A 27,561-nucleotide genomic window follows, 5' to 3' on the forward strand; every position below is an offset into this window, starting at 1 on the left:
TGAGCGCATAGGGATGATTTCCCATTTTCTCAATAGTGCCTCTAAAAGTCAGTAAATCAAGGGCACAAGGAGAGACCCTGAACCCTTGCGGACCCGGTCCCCTCCTTGCAGGGGACACATGCCACTGGAGCAGCTTCAGCTAGTGACTTGGTTATCGGTGACATCCCAAACCCTGTAGCCTTTCTCTGCAGGGTCCACACTGCGTGGAGCTCCGCCGAGCAGCCTGGCCATTCCTGCTAACCACGGGGACCACACCTTTCTCCCAGCCAGTGGACTAAATGTGGGTTGTGGAGATACTAAGATTAGAACAAGAAAGTGTCACATTTGGAATGCATGTAGCCTAAGTCAAACCGGAGACAAGAGGGAGCCGCACCTGTTGGGACCCTGCCCAGACATGGAGCAGGTTTTTATTCTGCTAGTTCTCTCCCATCAATAGCCTCATGAAGGGCCCTCGGTAGCCTTTGATGTTTGCAAAATCAGCCTTTGCCTCCCCTTTCCACAGGCCTTGAGCGTTAGAGCCCCGAGGCCCGGGTTTAGCCCTCTCTGAGAACTCTGTCGGGCTCCTCCTTCCCAGGCCATCCCAGTAAAGCACCACACAGGATAAGGGGAAGAGAGCCCCCAGACTCCAAGTAGTCCTTCTGAATGGATCCCCTTTTTGACGATGAGGCGGCACTTCCACATTGTCCTTTTGCTTAATTCCCCTCCCCCCAGAACAGGCCAGGGTGCCCTGTGGACACGGGGAGGAAAAGGACACACAGAGGGAGGGCACCAGCTGAGTCAACAGGATCAGGCCCATCAGTGAAAATTCCTTTTTTGGAAGCCAGGCCGTCTCTTTCCAGGACTGCAGAATCCTCGGGAAGTGACGCAAGCCCTCAGTCAGGGAGACGCAGGGGCAGCGCTCCACTCCTCCGAAGGTGCTGGAAAGGCGGCTCAGCGAGTGAGATGTGAGCGGTTTCTGGGGTCCTCTCCTTCCTCCTGGAGCACCCGGCCCAGCCCCAGCCCCAGCCCGCGGAGGGCAGGCTTCTGAGCAGAGCTCCTTATATAGGAAACCTTCTACCAGGGAGGCTTGTGGGGGGCAGCCCGGCACTGCATCTGAGCCTTCTCTGCGAAACCGCCTCTACCATTGCAGTGTCCGACTCTGGAAGGAGACAGGAGCAGAAGGGGGCAGGGGGTGCTAAAAATGCCTGTTTTGTCACGATGCTAAAAGCAGGGGCTGTGTCTTGAGGAATGCTGTGTGGTTCCTTTACTCTTGCCTCTCCTGCCAGGAAAAGCCTCTCCAAGCAGGCAGCTCAGGAATGGAGAGAGCCCAGGACGGAGCCGAGCGCCCAGAGGCTCTCTGGACTGTGTGTGAAGGGCAGCAAGGCCGAGGCCCCCGGGAAAGGCTGGGCCGTGGGCAGGGGCCGCAGAGACGGTGCGGGGCATTCTTTGCTGGGCTTTCTTTTCACTGAACTGCCGGCCAGGAAAGGAGAAAGGCCTCCAGGGTAACGTTTCCTAAGAGGAAATCACAAATCTGAATTGGAGGACATTTGTCTCCTACCATCTTAGGAGACAAATCGTGTTCCCCCTTGTTCTAGTAGCAGCGCCCCTATTTCCTCTGGGGAGCCACGTTGCCCCCAGCCCATCTGTGTGGTTGGGGCTTATCCTTCTGTGCCTGCGGGACCTGGTGTGTGGCCCTGCATGTCACACCCTCGCCCCTGGGCCCCGGGGACCCACGCAGCCCCAGGACTTCCTGGCATCTCATTTTCATGTGGGGAGGGCCGCCTAAGAGGACGCCAACTCAGAGGGAAGCAGGACCAAGATTCCTGGCTACCTCACTGGAGGGCCTGTACCCAGCAGTGCCTGCAGCTAGAGCTGCCCCTCTCGGCTCACAGTGGCCTGGGTCAGTGTCCTGCCACTCGCAACCAGGGGTCCCACCTGATAACCCTGGTGACATTAGGAACCGAAGACATGGTCCACTAGTGCCATGCATCATCAAGTCTGGGTTTGTGTGTGTGTGTGCGTGTGTGTGTTTAAGCTATAAGCATTGGTTGAAGACCTCCAGAACTTCAGGTTCTTAAGCTTTTGGGTCCCTTTGGACTCATTCAGGACCTACATTAAAAAAAAAAAAAAAGGGCGCCTGAGTGGCTCAGTTGGTTAAGCGACTGCCTTCGGCTCAGGTCATGATCCTGGAGTCCCGGGATCGAGTCCCACATCGGGCTCCCTGCTCAGCAGGGAGTCTGCTTCTCCCTCTGACCCTCCTCCCTCTCATATGCTCTCTCTCTCTCTCTCATTCTCACTCTCTCAAATAAATAAATAAAATCTTTAAAAAAAAAAAAAAAAAAAAAAAACAAAAACACAGGGACGCCTGGGCGGCTCAGTCAGTTAAGTGTCTGCCTTCGGCTCAGGTCATGATCCCAGGGTCCTGGGTCCATTAGTTTAACAAAGACTCAAAAGTGATCATATCTGTTAGCAGAGCACTTCTGGCTGAGTTTTGCTTATATATAGAAGTTTTATTTGTTTGGAACACAAAAGAGACACGAGGAAGATCTACCCACATGAAAAGTAGCTCTGGTGATTGGTTTATTGCAGGAGGTGAGGAGCTGAAGGGCCTAATGCATGTTTGTGTTGCTCCGGAGCCACCTCCCCTCCCCCATCAGAGGCCCCTACACTTCTCCTCCCTCCGGGGCATCCCACTGTGCAGCCCCATCTCATGGCCGTCAACTCCTTCTCCTTCCCCTGGGTGCCACCTCCGAGCCCAGGTGACCCGCAGTGTACAAATGCATGTGGTTTAGAACATAAGCATCTTTAAAATCATCATTCAAGAGGGAATGTTTGGGTCAAGAGCCGCCGGGGTCCCTGCAGCTTGCCTCCTTATCCGCACATGACCCCCCGTCTGGAGGGTGACCTGCGAGGAGCCTGCTCTTCTGTGTCACCCAGCAGTTGGAGCATGTACGAGCCAGTGTAGATGAGCAACTGTCCCGTCACCTGGGCGGCGTGGGACAGGAAGCGCAGCAGGCTCCTGCAACAAAGGGGACAAAGGTGCACGTCAGGCTGGGCGTTCTGGGCCAGCCAGGGGCAGACACGCAGCAATTCCTCACCACCCCCAAATCTGCGTGCAGAGGAGGCACTGCTCACATTTGATGCCGTAGGGAACCTGTCCCCCCCAAGCCCGCCAGGACTGGCTGATGTGCAGATGCTGACACAGGAGGCCTGGGACCACCTTTCCTCCGGCCACTTCCAGACGTGGCCTGTTGTACAGTCGTCAGGAAGCACGGAGAAGGCACACAGTGTGTCCTGTCCTTTGGCAGCTTGCTTACTCTGGCCACCTCAGGTGTTGTGGGGCCTGTTATTAAAATCAGCCTAGTCGGGTGTGAAAGGAGAGGCCAGGCTGAAGGAGAGTGGTCCTGTGACCCAGGTGGCTTAGGGTGGCTGGGACATCCCAACTGGGCCCTGTTCTGGCATCTAAGCCCTGGGGCGAAGCCTGGCATTCCCGTTATTTCAGACTAAAAAGGGGGCTTTAACTCAAATTCTTACTCTCTACCGAGTCCAAAGCAAAAGGATTTCATTCCAGTTTTGAAAGTTTTGTCACTTCACAAGGCCTGGGGGTCAGCCACGCCGCTCTGGAGAGCCCCCTGCCCCCGGGGTCCCATGACAGGACCCTGGCGTGATGCTTTCGATGTGGGGACCTGGATGACTTCTGTGGCTGCTTGTGGGGCCATCAGATCTCAGATGGTAAGAATTAGGGACAAGAAGGCCAAATTTGCCTCTCAAGAAAGATTTTGCTGAGGCAGGATTTTGGATGAGGTTTACTTTCTTCATTATATTTTTCTAAGTTGGTATAACTCTCCTGTCTCACTTTAGGAAAATCAAGCAATCAAGTTATTTTCTCCCATCTCAGCCAAAGGAGGAAGCTCTCCTAGGAGTCAAGATTTCAACACGGGGACAGTGACAGCTGTCTACGAGTTGGCCATTAATGGGTCTGAGTGGGAAACAGAAGCCACCCAGAAGCACTGCGGGAGCCAACTCTGTGCCCGGGCCCGCGGCCCCCTCAGAGGAGACCAATCTCATTTCCAGAGCATTTCCTGCCCTGCACTTGGCCTCAGGGATGACCAGAGTGGTCCCTACGGGGCCAGTGGCGAGAAGGAGCCAGGGCCCTCTGAGAAGCAGGGGCCCCTCCATCCATCCCTCCACGGGAATTAGGTACTAGAGGATCAGTCCGTCTTTACTAGAGGACAGAAGTAGGTGTGTTTAGAGCCCAGGCAATCATAAAGAACTTGGAAGCATCCTTGTCATTTTAAAGATGATGGAGCTGAGGCTCAGAGAGGTTAAGCAGCGTGTTAAAAGTCCCACAGCCGGCTGCTCAGAGGCAAGGCTGGGAGGGACTGCAGGGGGCCCTCTCATGCAGGGCTCAGGCCTGGGGGTGGGGGCCGTGCAGTCAGCCTGGCCCCAGCCTGTGGGGTGTTGGTGCCCTGGCAGTGTGTGGAAAAGGAACATTCCAGTGCCCCCTGGCTGGAGCTTCAGGCCGGCAGTAATACAGAAGACGCAGGACAGTCGTCACCCAGGTCTGGGTGGCCACTCTGGGCAAAGCAGGGCAGAATTGCCATGGCTCCCTCATAGCTGTCATTCATTGCTTAGAATAAAGGCTTTCAAATGCACAGCCCTCATTTTTAAAAGAAATTTGGTTCTGCTCTCTATTTATTATTTAGTTTCTGTTTCCATGTAGTATTTAATGGTCTCTGGAGGAAAAAAAATATTTTGGCTCAAGACTTTCGGTTTTCTGATTAAGTCTGTGGCATAAACGCCCACAGGACAACAGGAACTAGTGAAGGTCGGCAGCCGCCGGTCAGGACAGGGCAGGGCAGCAAGCTGGGGACGGGCCACCCGGGCAGCGCCCACGCAGCTCCCAGACCCCCAGCCGACCCCCGAAGGGTTACCTCAGCAGGGCCTTGACTCCCGTACACCGGATGTCGTAGGACACCGAGTACATCTCATACATGGTGGCCTTCACGTTGAGGCAACCAATGACGTCCTTGGGGTTCAGCTTGTACAAGTCGAAGGTGACTCTTGCTATTCCCGCCTTCTTTGGCTGCTGGAGAGCTGAGATGTAGTTGCCACCCTAGAACCAGGAAGGGAGGGAGAGACTTTAGGAGCCTCTCCAGCTGTGACATGCAAATCCCGTAATTCTAGGTTTTTGTTAGTTTTGACTGTGCTCGCTTAAAACCTGTTAGTGACTGAGCTGCTGTTTACTTGAGGCCTGTTTTCAGCAGATCAATATGCTCCTATTGCTACCGTGTCCAAACCACAAGGAACTAGCCTTCCCCAAGCTACTTCCAGTTTCGTGACTTGGGATGAGTGCAGTTTGGCTCCGGGGCCCAGACTGTAGGATGGCTGTGCTATATTGGCATGAGGTACCGAGCACATCCAGCCCAGGCACTTAGGGCCACCCGTGGTGACTTGACTGACGTGGACGATCTCATGATTATAGCTCGGTCTGCTTAAAGAGGAGTGGGCAGCTATTTCCATTTTACAAGAGGCTGCCAGGCAGGAAGCTTCAGAATCAAGTGGCTAAAGCAAGGGCCAGGGTGCTGCCTCTGTTTTCTAGTCACCGCTCTGGATGAACGCGGACTTCCTGGGGACACGGAAAGCTGTTTGGTTACCAATGCCATGTAGGTCCTCCTGAAATATCAGTAGATCCTTCAGGTCAGGGGAGAAAGCCAGAGACCTCTGTCAGTCATTAGGTTTACAAAGAGCACGAGAACGTCTTCCCCACAGAACGTTTTGCAAAAAGCAAGAAGGGAACCAAGCTGTTCCGGGGTTGACTCTCCCAAGGGCTGGCTCCACACATGGATCTTGCAGTATTCAGGATTCAAAGGTACTATGTCTCAGGAACCCTTGGGGTTGGGAGTAGTTGAGGCTAGAACTGTTAAATTCACCAATGACAGCAATGACTATGTGAAGGTAAAACATAAATTCCCCTAAAAGTACCCAGACCCTTCTTGCTGGAGCCATACTTCTCTCCTCCCACACAGGACATATGCAACAAGAGATTCTGGTGGTAGCCTGTTGTTTAATGCACAAGAGGTCCTACTGCCTCTTTAGGGGGTATTAACCGTCCAGCATTTAGGAAACATTATTATTATTACTTTTTTTTTAAAGATTTTATTAATTTATTTGACAGAGAGAGACACAGCGAGAAAGGGAACACAAGCAGGGGGAGTGGGAGAGGGAGAAGCAGGCTTCCTGCTGAGCAGGGAGCCCGATGCGGGGCTCCATCCCAGGACCCTGGGATCATGACCTGAGCCGAAGGCAGACGCTTAACGACAGAGCCACCCAGGCAGCCCTATTATTATTACTTCTTAAGTCGAGTGGAGCCCAACAGGTGCTTGAACTCATGACCCTGAGATCAAGACCTGGGATCAAGAGTGGGACACTTAACTGACTGAGCCACCTAGGCACTCCTAGGAAACATTCTTTTTTAAAAATTAAGATTATTGTATGAGGGGCATCTGGGTGGCTCAGTCATTAAGCGTCTGTCTTTGGCTCAGGTTGTGATCCCAGGGTCCTGGGATCGAGCCCCGCGTCGGGCTCCCTGCTCAGCGGGAAGCCTGCTTCTCCCTCTCCCACTCCCCCTGCTTGTGTTCCCTCTCTCGCTGTCTCTCTCTCTGTCAAATAAATAAATAAAATCTTTAAAAAATAAAAAAATAAAAAGAAGATTACAGAATGAAAAGGAGGGTTTTACCTAAAATCCGGCCACTGTTCTTTCTCACTGCCTCATGTTCCTTTCTGACTGGAAGTTTGTATCTTATTCCCCCTAAAAGTCATCCTTAAGATTGGGTCTTAAATCAAAATCAAGCCCTCACAAGTTCCGTGGTGACATGGATTTCTCTGACCTGCCGGCCAAGGAAGGAGAAATGCTCGCCACACGGCCTGGTCCTATGGCACCCTCCCAGGCCTCCCAGCACTCAGACTGAAGACGGGCGACCCCTGGTGGCTACTTCTTGGCGGGCCGTTCTCGTTGGAGTTAAATACAACTGGCCTCACTGATTAAAAAACAAACAAAAAACACACACCCACAAGGGGGTAGGATCTATCCTACCCCTTATCATCAGCTCGGAGGTGCCCAATTCCACTGGAGGGAAGATGGTTGAAAGGTCTAAGTCAAGAGAAGACACCGACCCCAAGTCGCTGGTCAAGCAGGCTGTTAGGGGGCTGCGAGGCCTCCCGCCCCCTTGAACACACCAGCCCACAGGATTATTTGTGCCCACGGCCTCTCAGCGCCCTCGCTCTGGCTCAGTCTCCCGGCGCCCACCCGCGCTGAGGGCCCACGAACTCAGTGTCTGTTATAAAAACAAACACAAACTGCCCTTCCCTTCTGAGCTAGTTTCCTGTTGCTCTTGTAACAAATTACCGCAAACTCAGTGGCTTGAAACAACAGAGACTCAGACCATAACAATCTGGAGGTTGGCAGGCCACAGAGAGCCGGCAGAGATGTTCCTTCTGGAGGCTGCCGGGGGAGACGGGGCCCCCTCGCCTTCCCCAGCTTCTGGAGGTGCTCTCGTTCTTTGGCTCCTCACATCTCCCCTCCTCTTTCCCTGCTTCTGGCCCTCACTCTGGCCCTCCTGTCCCTCTGTAAGGACCCTGTGATAGCACAGGTCCCCAGGTTATCCAGGCCCATCTCCCCAGCTCAAGATCCTTAACTTAACCACACCCGCTAGGTCCATTGGCCAAGTACAGGAACACCTTCATGGACTCCAGGGGTTAGGATGTGGGCATCTTTGGGAGGCCGTTATTCTGCCCACAACATCTTTCTCAAACAAAAAGTAGTCCAGCTCAAGATTGCCTTTTAAAAGGTTTGTCTAATTTCCACCCTATGCTCTTCCAATCCAGCAGTTGCCCTTCCACCCCAGTTGTGGCCACTAGAAATGTCTTCGGATACTGCCAAATGCCTCTCAAGGGGTAAGACTGGTCCCAGTCGAGAACCTCTGCTTGATGGATATCTATAGATTCTATTGAAATCCACATAAACAAAAGCTATTTGGGGTCATCACTCATTTTTAAGAGTGTAAAGGCGTCCTGAGGTCAAAATTTGAGGATCACTTGCTTACTGGATTATTCTGGTATTTTCACTCAATAGAGTTGATGAGATTTATCCACAGAGATACCTATAGCCGTACTTGGTGCATTTCCACAGCTGAAGAGGGTTCCATTCAAGCAAGAGACACTGGAGTGTTTCTTTATGTGTATGGATATAGAAGCTCATGGCTGGGTATCTGCGTGCCGGGCATATGTCTAGGAGAAGACTGGCCAGGTTGTAGGTGGTGCTTCAATGCTACGGGGTAAAGGCACACCGTTTTAAACAGCTGCTGGTGGGAGTGTAGAGAGTTCATTGCTCCATATCTTTAAAAAAATGGAAAGCCTAATAATACTAAATCTAATGATGTAAAAGAGTATCTTATTGTGGTCCTGTGTTTTCCTAATCACCAGTGAGGTTGAAGATTTTTTCCTATATTTTACTGTCCATTCTGCAGATACCTGTCCCTGTTTTTTGCCCATTTTTCTATCAGATTGTCCATTGTATCCATAACTGATTTCTGTGATATTCCTAAATTTATCAAATACTAATCCTTTGTTGGATTATGTTGAAAACACCTTCTGCCCACTTGTGGCTTACTGGTTTACATACTTTATAGTATCTTTTGATGAACAAAATTCTTAATGAAATTTAATTTATCATTTAAAAATGATTTATGCATTGTCTTGTTAAAAAAAAAAAAACACCCTACGGATGTCAAATATACATGAGACCTTCTCAGTCATGTCTCCAACTTCCATCGGGCTTTCCACTTCTACCTTCTTGTGCTACATCATGGAACCTTCTTGAGACGTATCTTCAGTGCTGCCTGTCTCCATTTACTTTAATTTCCAGAAATTCTATTTGATTCTTTCAAGACTACCGAGTCCTTTCTGATTACCTCTTGTCCCGTCTTACTTTTGATTACCTTTTATATTTCTTTGGGCATTTTATTTTATTTTATTATTTTTTTAAGATTTTATTTATTTATTTGACTGAGAGAGACACCGTGAGAGAGGGAACACAAGCAGGGGGAGTGGGAGAGGGAGAAGCAGGCTTCCCGCCAAGCAGGGAGCCCGATGCGGGGCTCGATCCCAGGACTCTGAGATCATGACCTGAGCCGAAGGCAGTCGCTTAACCAACTGAGCCACTCAGGTGCCCCTCTTTGGGCAATTTATTTATTTATTTATTTTTAAAGATTTTATTTTATTTATTTGACAGAGAGAGAGAACGCGGGAGAGGGAACACAAGCAGGGGGAGTGGGAGAGGAAGAAGCAGTCTTTCTGCCGAGCAGGGAGCCTGATATGGAGCTCGATCCCAGGACCCCGGGATCATGACCCAAGCCGAAGGCAGACGCCCAATGACTGAGCCACCCAGGTGCCCCTCTTTGGGCATTTTAAATACACTTATTTTATACTCTCTATCTGATGATTCCAACATCTGAGGTCTTTGGAGGTCTGACTTCATTATTTCTGCTTACTCTCACATACAGTGCCTTAAGTCCTTACATTCTATGATCTGACTGTGAACTCACATTTGTTGGAACTTAATGGAAACTCTCTGATGCCTGGATCAATGCTCATTCTGAGCCTATTTGCTCCTACTGGTTACATGGGGACACAATCAACCCCACCTCACTGGGGCTGGACAGAGGGACCAGTTGAGCAAAGAGAACTCAATGGATAAACTCCTTCCATCGATGCTTCCCTCCCCAGGGCTCAGGAAACTAAACTCTCAGCTTGAATGTTTTTTGGAATCAAGAGTCCTTAAAACCTTATGCGGGCAGCTTGAGTCTATAGATTCTTAGGAGAGAACTTTAAGATTCTCTGCTTTATGTGGGCATCTCTAATCTGGCCCCTTACCTTGTGTCAGCCCAAGACTTTGTCTCCTGTCCTGTCAGCCCCTGTCAAAACTGCAGCCCTTAGTCACTGAGGTGAGTGGATGGCCACAGGTGAGATGCTCACAGGTAAGCTGCTTCTCTCGATTCTGGCTCCCATAAGAGTTTTGGCCTCTGAGGATTTTCCCTTCTTGAAGGTCAGTAAGCATATAAGATATGTTTTAATATTTTGCTTTACACTTTTAAGTGTTTTATAGTGGGATCCAAGATATATATAATCCGTAGTTTTCCTGGATATAGAAACCTTTATTCAACTTCTTTACCTTTCTAAATCACTGTACATTCACACACACACACACACACACACCCCTACTTAACTTCACTGGCTATGTTAGCTTGCTGGCCTCCTCAGGACAGAGACTGGGAATGGTCACCAGGTCACATCTGCGCACTTGAACAGGACCTGTAGCTCCTTACTGGCCTAAACCTGTTCCTCAGAATTATTTGCTTTAAACCTGGTGCAGCCACTCTGGAAAAAAATATGGAGGTTCCTCAAAAAGTTGAAAATAGAGCCACCCTACGACCCAGCAATTGCACTGCTGGGCATTTACCCCAAAGATACAGATGTAGTGAAAAGAAGGGCCACATGCACCCCAATGTTTATAGCAGCAATGACCGCAATAGCCAAACTGTAGAAAGAGCCCAGATGCCCTTCAACAGACAAATGGATAAAGAAGATGTGGTCCATATATACAATGGAATACTACTCAGCCATCAAAAAGATGAAATCTTGCCATTTGCAACCACCTGGATGGAACTAGAGGGTATTATGCTAAGCAAAATAAGTCAGTCAGAGAAAGACAATTATCATATGATCTCACTCATATGTGGAATTTAAGAAACAAAACAGAGGATCATAGGGGAAGGGAGGGAAAAATAAAACAAGACGAAATCAGTGAGGGAGACAAATCATAAGAGACTCTTAATCATAGGAAACAAACTGAGGGTTGCTGGAGGGGAGGGGGGTGGGGGGGATGGGGTAACTGGGTGATGGACATTAAGGGGGGGCACCTGATGTAATCAGCACTGGGTGTTATATAAGACTAATGAATCACTGACCTCTACCTCTGAAACCAATAATATACTACATGTTAATTAATTGAATTTAAATAAAAAAATAATTATTTACTTTAAATCATATAGCCCAGGCTCATTAAGATGCTAAGTTTCCTAGGAATACTTTAAAGCAACCTGTTGAGGGTAGCAGATCCAGTTATTAGGGGAACACAAGGTATATATTTAGAAAGAGGGCAAGACAACACCAAACTAGAGAATGCACTTTTGTGCGTAAAAAGTCGGCTAAGCCTGCTTCTCCCTCTCCCACTCCCCCTGCTTGTGTTCCCTCTCCCGCTGTCTCTCTCTCTGTCAAATGAATAAATAAATAAATAAATAAATAATAAACTCCTGTTTAAAAAAAAAAAGTGTTTTTGCTTACCGGTGTCCACTTCTGCCCTTTCTCCAAGATCATGAAATGTGTGTTGTCTTCTAAGGTCTGAAAGAACTCTTCCGTATCCACCACGGTTCCGTCTTCTTCCAGCACCAAACTGACTAGTCCGCTGGTGATAACTAAGGCTTCCAGCGTCTAGATTGGCAACGCGTCGGAGACATGGAAGAAAGCAGGAGATTCCATTTTGACCACTCAAAGCCACTGATTAAGTTATAGTTTCAGAAATACTGTCTGATCTTGCTAAAATTTTAGTGGTAAAGATCTACCTTCACTGGTGTCTATGATTTAGTCTTTGCCTGGAAAAAGAGAAGTGCAGATTTTTAATGGATCTATCTTCTTCAGAGATTTCAATGACATGAGACAAATGAAGACACTGGGTAATAGCTACAGTTTCTAAAATTACTTATTTTGACAAATAAAATGAATAATGCAGCAACACGATAAAGAGCCTTAGTCTCACGTCACATATCTGAACATCTCTCCTGCTACAGCGTCTACACATGGGATGCTCACTTATTTCCATGGGTGTCTTCGTCTGGGTTATGTCTCCCTGACCCAACTCCACAGGCTCCAGAGAGTCTGTGATTCTTCCTTATTTGGTGATCTAGGACACTGTTTTAGATTAAGGACTATTCTTCCCTGGGCTTTATAACCGAAAACAGATTTCCAAAGCCTGCTGCTTCCCTGTATTCTCCCTTGTCAAAGAAGAAAGGCTACATTATCAGTTGATGACTGTTTTTAAAGCCTTTGTTTCTGCAGCTAAATCTTTTATGGTACAGAGAAGCAATAATGTTCCGTTTCATTTTTTTCTTCTCCCCTTAGAGTCTCTGAGGCCATGACAGTGACATTTCTGTCTCTGCACTGGGTTAGGACCTAAGACCAGAGCCCCGTGTGTGGTCAGGGGCCCTCCTGCGAGTGGTGGGGAGGCGCTGTGGCTCCTGGCACCTTGCTGAGGAGCTCCTTCAGACTGCTGGCCATCACCCCTCGCCGGCTGCTTCTGTCATGGCTGGAGACCCGGAACGGGCGAGCCGAGTGCATGAGGGGAGTTAGTAGGACTCTCTTGGTCTGTGATCCCATAAACGTCAGGGGCCTGGAAATGGAGGGGAAAAGTAAAAATATCTTGGACGTTATCTTCAAAAAAGAGTCTTTAAAGAGAGGTTTGAAGTACACAAAATTAAAACAATTTTAATATTTGCATCTGAAAGAAAGAAAATCAATAGTTGGGGATTATTGAAAATTTTATATATATACACATATATCCTGATATCAAAAAACAAACAAGTTATATATATATGTAATATATATATATGTATAATTAAAAACACAACCATTATATTATTACACCTATTTTACTGAAACATTCAAAGTCCTTGTAGTAACTACGTGAGAAAGAAATGGTAAGGGTATCGAACTCAAACAAGAAATAAGAATTCTATGCTGCAAACATGGCTTTTACAGATGAAAAAAATCTTAACAAAAAAAAGAGAAAAGAAAAGAAGATTCCCAGAGGCTATGAAGTGGCCAAGCAGAGTTAAAGAATTAGGTACACATGCACAAAAGTTACATATTGTACAGTAAGACTAAGCCAGGAATCGAAAAGCCAGATATTGGTCACTAGAGCAATAAACTAATTTTTAGAAATTAACTTAGAATAAATGATGAACAACAGAACACTATAATAATTGTGGTTGGAATAACAAGAAGGAAAAGAACTTTGGGTCATACGTTACATGACACTTTGGAGTAAGTTCCACATTTAAGAAAGAATTAATTCAAAATTTCACTATTAGAAAAACTACCACGGAGAAGGAAAATAACTAACAAAACCAAATGAAGACAATTTTCTGAGGAAAATAATCTCCAACCCTTGATTATCAAATTTTAGTTACCTGCAAATACTACACACACACACACACATATGTACAAATGTGTATCTATAGTCCAAATACACACACATATATATAATGGGGATAAATGAGAAACTTACAGCTTTAGTAGTTACTTAACAAACACTTTTGTTTTTAAAGATTTTATTTTTAAGTAATCTCTACACCCAACGTGGGACTCGAACCGACAACCCCGAGATCAAGAGTTGCAGGCTCCACCGACTGAGCCAGCCAGGGCCCCAACATATGCTTTGTAAATATTGACTCAGTCCTCAGAAAACTGTGATATAGTCTTGATTTTCTCAATTTACAGAGGAGGGCAATCAGGCCAGAGAGCTGCCCCACAGCTGGTAGGAGCCAGAGCTGGGATTATGACCCAAGCACTGGTTCTTGGCCTCAGAAAGGTTATCTGGATGCCTCACACTAAAGAATAAGACAAGTCTGCATATTCGGGAACATACGAGGCTTTCGATAGCAACTAAAGAAATGCAAAGCCGCCTCTGACATACTACCGCATGCTTTTAGACAAACATGCAAGAAGTTATTTAAAACCTACTCCGTAAGGAGAAGCAGATGCGCCTTGCCGTGGCTCTAGGCGGGGCTTCAGTCTCCTTGGAGACCAGTCTAGCAATGTGTAGTTTTCACCCAGGACGAGGGGCTGTTTTATATTTAGGAATGTATCCATAAAGAAATTATTTAAAAGAATATAAACAGGGCGCCTGGGTGGCTCAGTCGTTAAGCGTCTGCCTTCGGCTCAGGTCGTGGTCCCAGGGTCCTGGGATCGAGCCGCGCATCGGGCTCCCTGCTCTGCAGGAAGCCTGCTTCTCCCTCTCCCACTCCCCCTGCTTGTGTTCCCTCTCTCACTGTGTCTCTCTGTGTCGGATAAATAAATAAAATCGTAAAAGAAAAAAAAAAGAATATAAACATAAGTTAGCGACGTGTCAGGTAGCTCGTTTCATGTCGGTGCTGTGATAAGTGACATGTGACCTCATTTAATCTCCGCAGCTCCTGAGGTAAGAGCACCTCTAGCATCGCTCCCCCACACCTGAACAGTGCCTACCGATTTCAGGTGCTCAAGTAGTTGTGGACAATGTGAACAAATAGTCTGTACAATGACATTCAGGAGAATGAAACAAAGGGCTTTATTTTTAGGGCAACCTTGTAGAAGATACAAAGTGACGACATCACTGCTTTCTTACACTCGTAAAAGCTTGTCTAGATTAACCCTATGAAGGCTAAAATTCTAGAGACTTCTGTACTTTTTGTGAATGCCTATCGCCTAGGATTTGGTACTTTATTTTATACATATACATACACACATACATACACACCTACACATATATTGTCATATATTTATCTATGTTTTATTTTCCCAAACAGATTGGAATTTCCTTATGGACAAAAGCTTCTCTGTTGTATCTCCCATGCCTAGACTAGCATTAGGCATATGTGTTTTAAGTAATATGTGGTCTAACTTGAAGCTCTACAAATGGACATCGTGAAAATTCAATGGTTTACCAAGTAATTTTCTTTTTTTTTTTTTTTAAGATTTTATTTACTTATTTGACAGAGAGAGACACAGCGAGAGAGGGAACACAAGCAGGGGGAGTGGAAGAGGGAGAAGCAGGCTTCCCACTGAGCAGGGAGCCCCATACAGGGCTCGATCCCAGGACATGATCTGAGCTGAAGGTAGACGCTTAACGACTGAGCCACCCAGGCGCCTCCTAACAAGTAATTTTCTATATGAAAAACCGATAGTATAGTAATGAACCAGCTCTCAAAAATTGTCAGGTTAAGTTCATGCTCATAGCACGATCAGCCAGTTTCAGCAAGGTTTCCATAATAGCGAGTGTCCGCACCTTGTCCCTCTGCCCCGGCAACAAATTGGCGTTCTAGGAATCAGGCCTGCATTGTTAGCATGGATTTGATCTGAAGAGTATTCAGCCAACTTCGCATCAGCGCGTCCTAACTGCTCACATCCGAGCCCTCACTATGGCCAGCTTGTGCTTGCTCTTAACATGTTAACTCATCATCATCACAACTTTACAGGGAAAGTATCACCCCATTTCTCAGATGGGAAAACTGAGGCTCAGAGTGATTTCTCAAGGTCACTCAGTTAAGAAGGAAAAGACAGCTCCTTTCCCTTCTAGGCTGGCAAAATCCATGCATTATTTATTCCTAGTGAGGCAACTGCAAGGGGATTGTGCCAGGTTACTGACCTCTGATTCAGGTGCCCCATTAAATTGAGCAGAGACCCAACAAGTGAATCCAAGCCTTGAACTGACACAGCGGTGAGGCCAGCAGACAGCCTCTAAACTTTTGCCCTGATTATAAGACATTACACCAGGTTCCTCAGTTACACAACCCGACGAACAAGATGCCTACATTCTGCTGAGCTGACGCTGCAGAGAACCCACTCATAGTTCCATCTCCAGCGATTTGGTGGACTGCGCAGCGAGGATTTTCCATATTACGCTTTACATTTAGGATCAGGCTTTGGTGGCAACCTACTCATGACCACTGAAACTTACAACTCCCGGGGGAAGTCCCTCTGAGGAGGAGAGAAAGATACTAATTCCACTTAATGCCAGACACTGGGCACATCAGTGTGTTACTTAACAACTTGACAAGACATGTGTGTCAGATGAGCAAAAGTGAGGCTCAAGAGGTTAGGAAATGAATGAGGTCAGAGTTAGCAAGTGCTAGAACAGTGGCTTGAGTCCAGCTCCCACTTTTGCACCACGGTGTCTGCCCTATAAGGGTGAAAACCCTCCTATGGGACAGGGCAACCCTGGACCCTCTCTGGCAAAGCCTCTCTTCTCCTCACAAAGCAGGAAATCATTGCTATGAACCAGAAGTCCTTCTAGAATCTGTACTCACCGAGGCCAGGGTCTGTCTGTACATTTTCTGACTTCCCCACAACCCCTAGCCTACTGTTGGCACACAATCTATTCACTGAGTAAAAGACAGGCTAGAACAAGATCAGAGAAATGGGAGAACAAAGTTCATGTCCTGGAATCTTAGGTCCAGGAGCCAGAGGCCAATGGCACACCTTGTGGGCACGAATAGCTTTGACCTAGTTAGTTCTGGTCTTGTACCTCCTCACTGGATGCCAACATTCACGCCTTAGGAAGCACCAGTGCTCCAGTTACGTAGTATAGGGGATTATACAGAGTCCTGATTGTCTTTAACTTTGGACAAGAGAAGGGCTGGCAGTGGTCTCTGGTCCTCCCTCTCCACGCTGCCCTCAAGATAGCCATCCTCAATAAAAAAAGTCCATGTTCTTCTTACCCATTACTTTTCCTAACTGGGAACTGGGTCGTTGTCGGAGAACAGGCTTATGGAGCGCACCTCAAAAAAATCCTCGGAAAATTAAATTAAATTAAATTTATTTAATTAATTTAAATAAATTACATTAAATTAAATCCTTATATTCCTTTTAAGGAACAGGATGAGTGATTTGATGTATCAAATTATATAAAATTGAGACTCTCTTATGGATAACATAAAAAGGGGTTAAGTGAAATTTTATGTACACTAAACCTATTTAACAATTGCTATAGGAGTATTTACTTTGCTCCAGCTAAAGGGGCAGCGGGATTAACTAGCTAGCTAAATGAACAAAGCAACATATTGATCCAACTCACTGCTGGTCCTCCCAAGAGGATAATCTATGTCACTGGCTATCAGCACAATGCCTAAAATGTGTTGCTATTCTCCCCTCAATATTTTAATATATCAAAGTCGAGACAGGAGCTCTGAGAAGCCTTGGATTAGATACATCACACGTCGGTCACCCTCTAATTCCTGGGAAAGTGCAGACAAGCCTACGAAGCAGGAAGGAAACAGCTCACTAAAAGGAAAAGGAAAACCAGGAAACAGGTTATTCAAGGAAACAGATTGTTTCGGGGAAATCGAGACAAAAAGAGAAGTCAGACCTCATAGAACATTCTTAAAAACTGGGAAGGGGCATATCTCCCAGAAGTGAGGAAAACAGAGAAATCTTTGTATTTTTCCCGGAGGGAACTGAGGAGGTTCAACTTACAACAGTGTGGCAAATAAATCAAGGAGCCACAGACTGTGGGCAGATGTGAGCTTTACTCCAGGAAAACGAAGCTAGGCCCCCCAAGCATAAAAAAGCATGTTTTTATGCCACCCGATGGACTGACGTTTCTTCCAAAAGTGGAAGAAGGAGGAAAAGGGCAGGCCTGGGAACAGAGTCTCCCCCAGAGAGAAACATTTTGGGGTCAGCAGTGATGAGGTGGCTCTGTAAGGCCGTGTAAGCGACTCCCCGGGGAACATCCAGAATGAAATGAACGTTTCAGTGTCTGAATGGCCCCACGTTTTCTTGTTAGGTGGAAAGGAGGAACCCACCTGAGAGTAAGTCAGCGCAGACACGGGTAGGCAAGTCAACCAAGCAAGCACTACCACCAAAGCCTGGGGACAACGAGGACATCAGGGAGGGAAGTGGTGATGTCCAATACAGCAGTGCAGAGAGACAGACAGGATTGAAAAGCGGACATCAGGCCTGGCTGGATCTGGGCGAGCGGTAGGGACAGTGTCGGGGTCTAACTCAGTGGCCGCAGCTGGAGGAGTATTGGCCTCAGCGATGTTTCCCTCTCCCCAGCAGTGCCTGAGCCTCCTTATGGGCTTACACACATGGGGCACCACGGCCCCACAGGGATTGTGCCGGCTCCCGTCTGGGCCTTGACCAACCTATCAAAATGCTTGATGCAGTAAGAGGACTCAGTGTATGACCATGAAGTCTTTGGACATTTTGAGATGTTATTAAAATAACAGTTTAGGGACGCCTGGGTGGCTCAGTCGTTAAGCGTCTGCCTTCAGCTCAGGTCATGATCCCAGGGTCCTGGGATAGAGTCCCGCATTGGGCTCCCTGCTCCGCGGGAAGCCTGCTTCTCCCTCTCCCACTCCCCCTGCTTGTGTTCCCTCTCTCGCTGTGTCTCTCTCTGTCAAATAAATAAATTAAATTAAATAAATAAATAAATAAATAAAATAACAGTTTAGACCCACGAAGGAGTGAGGGTCAGGAACTGGGGAGATTTACTTGTAGCAAATGCAATTCCTTGTTTATGTCACTAGTAAGAAGGTGGTGAAATGTGTCCTGAAATGCCAGCTATATATACAACCTAGAGATCCTTGTTCAAGGAAAGGAAAGCTGTACCAAATAGCAACAAAAGCAGCAATTTTGTGCCCAGTATAGTATCTATCAGCTCTGTAACAACTTCAAGGTCGGTGTGAACGCTCTCACTCACCGACAGACACAAAGGCTGAGCAGCTTTGTCTATGACAACACACGCCGGTGTTGGCATCCTTGACGTCCAGAGCTCTGCTAAGAGACCTCAGGCTGCTTGCGCCATGACTATGGTCTTGAGGGATCACAGACGATTAACAAACTAATGACTGGTTCAAGACTTTAGAATTGCTGACCTTAATAAAAGATGTGTATGTGGATTAAGTTATTTCTTTGGCAAAAGGCAGTCATCTACTAATGAAAGACAGAGTTAGGGCCATCTAGGTTAAATTAAGGAACACGGAGGAGACAGTAGCAAGACTGTAACTAACAAACGTGGCCATCACCTTGTCTGTGGCTCACATGGGTCTTCAGCCTGGACATGGTTCTAAAGAAGGACAGGGAAGAGAAGTGTTTTCCTTTCAACAAGCAGTATGCATTGTTTTTCTTCCAGTTTATTTTGGAAGCAGGTAGATTTTCTTTCAAAGAACTGCATAGTGTGTCCCTAACAAATGGTCACTCACTTTTAGAGTTTGCCAAGCTCAGAAGAATGTGTCGAGTAGACCTTCCCTTATGTTTTGATTTGCCAACATTTCACAAGCAAGTCCCCTCCATACACACTTGACCCAATGGAAACCTCACACCGATGCATTTTGGATCTGGGTAGCCTGTTGTAGGTGAAAAGGCAGGGTCAGCAGGCATCTCCCGCTCCAGGCAACCCCAGCTAGGAATTACTTACCAGTCCTTAAATCTCAGCCTGCCACCTCCCTAGGGCTCACAAGAATTTGCAGAATGGGTGTGTTTGCATATTTGAGAATTGCATTCCAAACTGTCAACAGCTGTTACCCCTGGAGCGGGACTGTATGGGGGGCGGGGGACGTGAGGAACAAAAAAGGAAAGAAACCCAAGGCTTTACCTTTATGCTTACATGCGTTATTGAAGATGCATGAAACAAGTCTGTTTCTCACCCTCCCTGGTTCCTACTACTTGACTTCTGGTTTTGGGGGATTTGTTTGTTTGTTTTTAAAGAGAAAGCCCGTGCTGTTCAGACAGACCACCTTTACATTTTGGAAGCTATTTTTCTAACCTTGAGTATTGCACACAGCAAATTCAGCCCCCTATAGATCACACTAGCTTTGTAAAGTGACGGTCCCTGCCATCCTTCCCTTTCAACCTACCCTGTCCCTCTGCCCTTTGGTACAAATGGGATCAGTCACCTCTGAAAATCTGCATTTTAAAGAACTCAAGGGCTTTTCTATCCTTTTTGAAGTACTTTGAAGATCTTCAAAGAAGCACTATCCCTTCCATAAATCTATACTTAAAAATTACTTCCATGCAATATTTGGATTTTATTAACAAGGACAGGATTGGGTATGTCAAGATACTGATGTGGGAAACAAAAGCAGAAAAGAAATTATTAAATTTCCTTACTACCTACAGCCCATTGACAAGTCCTTGAAACAGGCAGAGTGACATTCCTCTAAGGACTCAACTGCCTCAATGTTAATACTTCGCTAAGGGCAAAAGACAATCCTAGCCCAACCCCCCCACCTCCCCCAGGATTCTGTAAGTCTACTTTAACACACAAAAATTCCTTTGGAAACTTCCTTTAGCTCTACTGCCCAAGATACATGTTATCAATCATGCCCCAAGCATATGACCCACCCATATGCATCTGAAGGGTCTCATGATTGAGTTTCTACTAAACAGTAATAAATGACCTTTCCTAACAATAGCTAGCCCCCCTCAGGATCCTGGGAGGCTTACACTATCCCTAACCCCCTCCCATCTTGGAAGTATATAATGGGCCACTCCTCATGACCCTCAGCTCTTTCTGCCCACGGGTCCTGTCCCTGTGCTTTAATAAACCTTTTTGCATCAAAGACCTCTCTAGAATTCTTTTCTTGGCCTTAAGTTTCCAACCCTAACGTTCTTTCCTGCATCAATATGAAGATGAACGGAAGCCGGGTTGGGGTGAGGGTAAGTGCTGCGGTGCCTTCAAGGCCCCAGAGGGGGGCAAAGACCTGGGAGAGGGGATAAGACTCCGCAGGCGTCCGCGGGCCCTTGGTCCCTCCCTGGGCAGGGAGGGCGCTCTCGGATGCGGCGAGGAGGGGGAGCCTTCTCCCCAAACACCCCCTTACAAGCCTGGGTGGATTCATCAAGCAGGGTCAGGGCGCATTCAGAGTCCAAGGGGTGCTCTCGGCTCAGCCCATCCTCCCCTTTGGAGCTCAGAGCCCTCCCTCGTCTTTAGGGGTAAGCCTGGACCATCCCAAAGCCGCCCAGTGTCCCCACCAGCGCCCCTGCTCCTGTCGCGATCCCGAGGTACCCTAGAAGCCCTGTCCCCGCGCACCGTGGAGGCGTTGCCCGGGTTTCCCAGGACGGGGGCCCTCGAGGATCTGCACCGGCGGATGCAGCAGCAGGAAGAAATTCAGCCACTCCCGCACTCACCACTGTCACCTGTTCCGCGGATGCCCGCGCACCTCGGGAGCGCCACACCTGGCACCTGCGGCCAGCTGGAGGAGGGGAAGGAGCCCCGCGGCGGCCTCGGGCTCTGCTCACCCCGGCTGCCGGAAGGCGTGCGCACAGAGGTGAGGCTGGGTGCGTAGGCTGGGACGCGACCTCGGGCAGCTCCGGGTCGCGGGGCACAGGGGGTGCCGGGTGACCACGGGCGCAGGCGAGACGAGGGGCTCACGGAGGTGCCAGACCCACGGGGATGCAGAACGCTCAGGGCGTGGGGGGACACCGGGCGCAGGTGGGACGCAGAGTGCCCAGGCACAGGGGTATGTGTGGCGCGGGGACGCGGGACGCTCCGGGATGCGGGGTGCATGAGGTGCAAGGAGACGCGGGGCGCAGAGGGGACGAGGGGCCCAGGGGGATGCGGGGCGCGGGGGGACGTGGGGCGCTGGCGTGGCCCTGAGCCGGGCTCGCGCCGTACTCGCCTGAGGAGGGTTCCGGCGTAGTCGCGGGCGGTGTCCATCGCCAGGGTCCCCCTCACAGGCTCGGCTTCGGCCCGCCCGCGCCCTCTTAAAGCCCCGCCGCCAGCCCCGCCCCGGGCCCCGGCAGGCCCGCCCGGAGCAGGGCGAGGACCTTGGCAATGCGCTCGCCGCTGCTTGGCCTTCTGGGAGCGCGCCCGGGTCCGTGCCACCTCGGGGCCCTACGGGGAAAGCGGCTCTCGCAGACCGCTGCAGAGGACGGTCCCCACCACTCGCGACCCCAGCTGCTCCGCGGGTCCCCTGATGGTCATTGTTAGTCTATGTTTGCCTTGCGCGTTCTGGGAGTTGGGAGTAACTGGCGACATCACCAGCCGAGGCAGCGTGGCTTTGACTGTGAAAAGGCAGATGTGCTGTTTTCAAACCCAGGCCATGCCGGGGGAGGCCAGGGTGGGGGAGATGAGGTGCAGGATGAGTTACCCCCAGGGCCGCGCTGGGTTGGCGCCCAAACTGCAGCCCACGACGTCCCGCTCCGAGCTCAGCAAGCCAGTTGGCAAGGTGAGGAGGTTGCTGTAGACACCAGGACACGTAGCCCTTCAGGTGCTTGGGGGAACTTTGGCTCCCTTCCTTTTAGGTTGCTTGACGGCTGTATCATGGGCATTTGGGGGCAGTAGGAAGGGTATTCAGAACGGAGGGGTAAAGGAACTGCTGGACTGTATTAACAATCTTTTAGCTATAGGTAAGAGACTTTCTCAGAGTGGGGGCGCCTGAGTGGCTCAGATCGTTGAGCGCCTGCCTTTGGCTCAGATCATGATCCCAGGGTCCTGGGATCGAGCCCCACATCGGGCTCCTGGCTCGGGGAGGAGCCTGCTTCTCCCTCTCCCTCTGCCTCTCTCCCTGCTCATGCTTTCTCTCTCTCTCTCTGTATCTCTGTGTCTCAAATAAATAAATAAAATCTTAAAAAAAAAAAAAGAGAGAGACTTTCTCAGAGTGAAGAAGGCAAGAGAAAAACAAGCTAGGGCGGAGGGGGATTTTGTTCAGGTCCTGACGCCACAAATAACCATCCCAGAAGAGGCACTCTGGCTTGTTTTAGACCTCAGAAGGGGGCAGGGAACCTGTCAGGGATTCCACAGAGCTCTTACCTACAAAACCAAAGCAGAAGTCTCTTGTTGTGTGTAACAGTCCCTTAATTCCAGCCCTTTAAAAAGTGGGACACTTCCGAGGATGTAGAGTTGCTAGTGCACGCTATCCTGCACAGAGTTGAGGGACTGGCTCCACAGATCATTAGTTGAGGGACTGGCTCCACAGATCATTAGTAAGTGCCGGTGGCCCTATTATGAGAGGTGTTCCCGAAGAGTTGGAGTCTGACCTGCGCCGCCCTTCTCCTGACTCAACTCTGTTTTAGCACCCTGATTTGGTCACCCAAAACGGCTCCTTCTGTCGGCATTCCTCAATTCAGCTCACGGAAACAAGCACACACTTCTTCCCCTTTAAGGTCACTGGGGTCAACAAACCTCATTTGACTTGCTTGAAGGGGTGTTGAAGCCAAAAGCAATTTCCTTCCAGAGTCCTGGACTCCACAGGGTCTGCTGTGGAGCACAGAGCTGTGTTTTCTGCTTGATGCCACTGGGACTGAGGCTCCTCCCACTGAGACCCTGCTGTGGCCTGAATGTTTGTGTCCCACCCCCAAATTCATATATTGAAGTCGTAATGCCCAATGTGATGGTATTAGAAGGTGGGACTCTGGGAAGGTGCTTCAGCCAGGAGGGTGAAGCCCTCACGCGTAGGATTAATGCCTTCTGAAAGAGGTTCCAGAAAGATCCCTAGCTCCTTCTGCTGTGGGAGGACACAGCAAGAAGGTGCCGGCTATGAACCAGGAAGAGATCTCTCACCAGCTCTCACCCTATCTCAGGCTTCCAGCCTCCAGAACTGTGAGCAGTGAATTTCTGCTGTTGATAAGCTGTCCATTCTGTGGTATGTTGTTATAGCAGCCCACATGGACTAAAGCATATCCCCGGTCTGATGGACGAGAACGGGATCCAGGTAAGTCAACTCAATTCACCTTTTAGAAAACTTTTTATTGTGAAAAATTTCAAATGTAGGGACATATAGCCAGAACGTTACGTGAGCACCCTTACGCCCAGGGCCTGGATTCAAGCACTGCTAACGTTTTGACATATTTGCTTGTTATTTATCTGTATCTTTATCGAACCTCTTCACATAAAATTCTTCAGCTTGCATCTCTGAAGAAACAAGGACCTTCTCACACATACCACAGTGACATTAGCACTCCTAACAAAATAAAAATGATCTCTTAATAACACCTAGTACTCAGTCTATAGTCAAGCTCCCCAAACATCCCCACTTTATGTATAAGGCACTTTTCTTGTGCCTGAGAGACAAATGTATTAGACCTGTTCTGGAACAGTGAAGGTTAAGATCACAGGAGATTCTGACACACCAATAACCAATCAGGGGAATAGGTGCAATTAATTTACATCTTTTTAGGGTCTAGAGAGGCATCTGGATGTTAAGGCACTTGGGGTAGGCTTGTTAAGGACTGATGAATGAATGAATGAGGTGCTATGTTCATGGTAATATGTGAATGCAAATTACAAAGAGAACAAAATGTTGACTTCTGCCTGCAGGGTGTCCAGGAAGGGACCCTGGAGCTGAGGCTTGAAGCGTGAGAGAGCATGTGGTGCACGGGGGCGCTATCCTGCATTGCTTGGCGTGTCTGGCATCCTGGGTGGGTGTGTGGGGGCTTCTAGAGGAGAATGCCCCGTGACCACTCCGGGCAGCCATGCTGGAGTGAACCACTCCGAACACATAGCCACCGTTGCTCTCAGTGGGGAACCAGCAGAGGTGGTGGGGTGACCTGCTCAGACGTAGATCTGAGAAGACCACTCTGGGGTGGCTCAGAAGCTGGACTGGGCCAGGGGGCCTGTAGGTGACCCACGTGACGGATGTCAAGGGCACTGACAGTGTGGGGGAGGGGAAGGGGTAGAGAGGGGGCAGGGAACATTTCACAAGACCTGATGATGGACAAAAAGGAAAGCAGCTGGAGAGACTCTGATAAAATTTCTGATCGGAGGGGCGCCTGGGTGGCTCAGTCGTTAAGCGTCTGCCTTCGGCTCAGGTCATGGTCCCAGGGTTCTGGGATCGAGCCCCGCATCGGGCTCCCTGCTTGGCAGGAAGCCTGCTTCTCCCTCTCCCACTCCCCCTGCTTGTGTTCCCTCTCTCGCTGTGTCTCTCTCTGTCAAATAAACAAAATCTTTAAAAAAAAAAAAAAAAAATTTCTGATCGGATAGCTGGCGAGGCAGCGAAGCCCTTACTGGGAAGAGAAACACAGGAGGGGCAGCGAGGTTGTAGCTGAGATGGACATTATGCTGAAACGCACTGGCCGGTGGGCTGTGCCAGGCAGAGATGTGGGGTGGGCCCCTGGGCCCGTGGCCCACACTCAGGTGGCCCTCAGGGCGAGGACCCGGCTGGAAGCCAAGGCTGGCCAGCTACCTATCTGCCCCTAAGTGGGGACTTGTGCCATACGAGTGGGTGGGTGGTCCCAGGAGGGCGTGTGGAGAGGGAGTGGAGGGCAGGGGCATGTGTTGTTCCTCCGCGTGTGGCGGCCAAGCCCAGGAGACCGTGGAGAAGAAAGTGGGTGAGAGACTGCACGTGCCTGCCGTGAGGAAAGTGCTTTCTAGCACATTTCCACGATAAGCTCCTTTCTCAGGCAACATAATTTAATACACCTTTATTCAGCAACTCCCATGTTCCAGTGCAACCTATGTTCCACCAACAGCCCATCTGGCCACGCTGCCTAGGCTGGTGATGTCAATCACTCCAGCTCCCAGAACGCGCAAGATCAGAAATCCAGTGTTCTGTGCGGACTTCAGCCACTGTTTGTCCACAGAGTCCCTGCAGAGTCTGTGTGCGGTGCCCCCTTGGTGTCGTGCCTCAGGGCGGGCTTCCGAGGCTGACCTCCCTGGCTCCCCGCTCCCTCTGGGGGTCCATGCAGCCTGGTCTCCTTCTCCCAGGTGGGCCTTCCCTCTCCCTCTCCGAGTCCTGGCCGAGCACCCCCTGTGGAGCACGGGCTCCTAGCCTGGCCGGACCGCGTTCCAGTGCGACCGTGGGCAGGTCACCTAACGTCTCTCAGGCCACAGTCTTCATCTGTAAAAAGGTGCAGGGCTCTTTCGCTCATCAGGCCGGGGGGAGAATCAAGTCCCGTGAGGGAAGGGTGCCCAGGCGCAGTGCCCGCCAGAGGGCTCTGTCAGTGCGGGTGACCAAGGCCACCGTGATGCAGGTGACGGCCAGCTGGACTTCCGCTCCCAGCCAAGTGTCAGTACCTGCTACGGAGCTGGACGACATTATGGAGAACACAGGTGCTTAAAGCTCAGAGACACTTGAGCAAGCATCTAACCCGATTTCATGTGTTTTACAACAAAGTGGATAAAACAATGAACACTGAGTCGGAACCCTGGACTTGCAACTTCCAGATTCTGTGACTGTGCGCAAGTTTTCCTTGCATTGCTTTTCTTATGAGCTTCACTTTCTTTATTTCTAGTAATCCCTGACCATCTGTATTCCTTACCAACTCTCACGGGGTTGCAATGAGGGTTAAATGAGATAAGTTTTTGAAATACATCATCAGCTGTCAAGCACTAGAAAGTGTTAGGTCTTATTACGGCACTGATAAGGAAATTGAGCTCTGGAAAGGGGCTAACTCGAATTCTGTTGACCGCATAACCAGGGCATCTTCTGCAGAACTGTCAGTAAGGCAAAGAATTACTTTCACTTCCCATAGTCAAAGTGCCCAGTATTCTCCTATTTCCATATTGCTTTCCAGGAAAGCTTACCGTTAGAAAAAAAAATCCCATATATTTACTTATACTAAGGTATAATGATTGCTCTCCTACTCAGCAAACATTTACTGGGCATTGCCCTAGTTATCCCGCACCCCAGCCTCAATCCATTCTCTGCTCTTCTTTGCCCAGCCCTAGGCTCCAGGACGCTGACCCTTGGGGTTGCACTAGAGGTGCCTTGCCCTTTGGCTTCCAACTGGTTTCATTAATGGGAGGCACTGGTGGCCTTTCTCTAAAATTAAAAACAATTGCATTGCAAACTCTAATATGCATACAATAAAGTGCACAGTTCTTTATTGTATGACTCATAGAATTTGTATAAGACACTCAGATCAAGATAAAGAATATTTGCAACACCCCAGTAGGCTTTCTCTTGCCCCTTCTTGGCAGTACCCCCACCCTCCCGCCCACAGTGGTAACACTATTTTGGCTTCTATCACTATCGCCACAGATGAGTTTTGCATGCTTTTGAACTTCAGATAAACTGAATCCTACAGGATCTTCGCTTTTATACTTGGCTTTATTTGCTCCACCATTTGTCTGTGAAATTCATCCACATCGTTGCATAAATTAGTAGTTTGCTCATCTTTATTATAACCAAATAGAATTCCATTGTGCATTCCAGTTTCTCTCATTGGGACTGGGCTTGAGAGATGGGTCAGAGGAGCTCACCCTGAGTGAGGGTGCAGACATGGACCCAGATATTTACAGCAAGGGGTGCCATGGGAAGAAGGGGGAAAAGCATCCATCTTTCCCCTCTAGAAAGGCAGGGAAGATTTCAGAGAGGAGCTGAGTGTTGACCGCATGGAGAAATTGTCTAGAAAAAAGTAAAGAGCCATCCAAGGGGCAAAAGTAGTGTATCTAAGACATACAGGCATGTAGTGCCCGGTTCTCTCTACATAAAATGGCTCATTTAGTTGGATGGAGGGCAGAGCAGTCAGAGGGACAGAGTGACATGGGGAGGGGACACATTTGAAGAGAGGGAAGATTTTGCAAATCTCCGGAATACTGTTCTCATGGAAAGACATGTCTCAGGAACAGGCTTGTCCTAGGAGGTCTGGCCCGGGATCTGCATTTCCACCAGAGCGGCTTTGGGTTCTGGGGCCTCTGAAACCAAATCACAGACACAGAGAACGATGCCTTGGCCATGAGCCAGGTAACAAAAATTCGCGGTGAGGGCGCCTGGGTGGCTCAGTTGGTTAAGCGACTGCCTTCGGCTCAGGTCATGATCCTGGAGTCCC

The 27,561-nt window shown here is 48.9% G+C and overlaps 1 protein-coding gene and 1 long non-coding RNA gene across 2 annotated transcripts; one reads left to right on the forward strand and one right to left on the reverse strand.

The window, feature by feature from the left end:
• Positions 1-539: 539 nt before the first annotated feature.
• Positions 540-4,634, forward strand: LOC145716807 (uncharacterized). The gene is made up of 2 exons (XR_014139712.1): positions 540-944; positions 3,841-4,634. It is a non-coding gene; the product is annotated as an uncharacterized LOC145716807 (long non-coding RNA).
• CIDEA (cell death inducing DFFA like effector a) lies at positions 2,538-21,619 on the reverse strand. Its single transcript, XM_081801600.1, has 5 exons — positions 21,471-21,619; positions 12,340-12,484; positions 11,383-11,529; positions 4,914-5,095; positions 2,538-2,998 (listed from the first exon to the last, which is right to left on the reverse strand). Exons 1-5 carry the CDS (start codon positions 21,506-21,508, stop codon positions 2,851-2,853), a joined length of 660 nt encoding a protein of 219 aa, XP_081657726.1. The 5' UTR covers positions 21,509-21,619; the 3' UTR covers positions 2,538-2,850.
• Positions 21,620-27,561: the final 5,942 nt, after the last annotated feature.

Source organism: Leptonychotes weddellii, chromosome 13 (assembly GCF_054177405.1).
Source record: "Leptonychotes weddellii isolate Sample4059 chromosome 13, ASM5417740v2, whole genome shotgun sequence".
Taxonomy (NCBI): Eukaryota; Metazoa; Chordata; class Mammalia; order Carnivora; family Phocidae; genus Leptonychotes; species Leptonychotes weddellii.

What these genes read in the sequence shown, in the direction of transcription:
- CIDEA (XM_081801600.1), bottom strand. Translation starts at nt 21,508, where the DNA reads ATGGACACCGCCCGCGACTACGCCGGAACCCTCCTCAG. An exon ending in TACGCCGGAACCCTCCTCAG is followed by an intron (nt 12,485 to 21,470) that starts GCGAGTACGGCG and finishes CTCCATTTCCAG; the next exon opens with GCCCCTGACGTTTATGGGAT. An exon ending in TGAAGGAGCTCCTCAGCAAG is followed by an intron (nt 11,530 to 12,339) that starts GTGCCAGGAGCC and finishes TTGCCAATCTAG; the next exon opens with ACGCTGGAAGCCTTAGTTAT.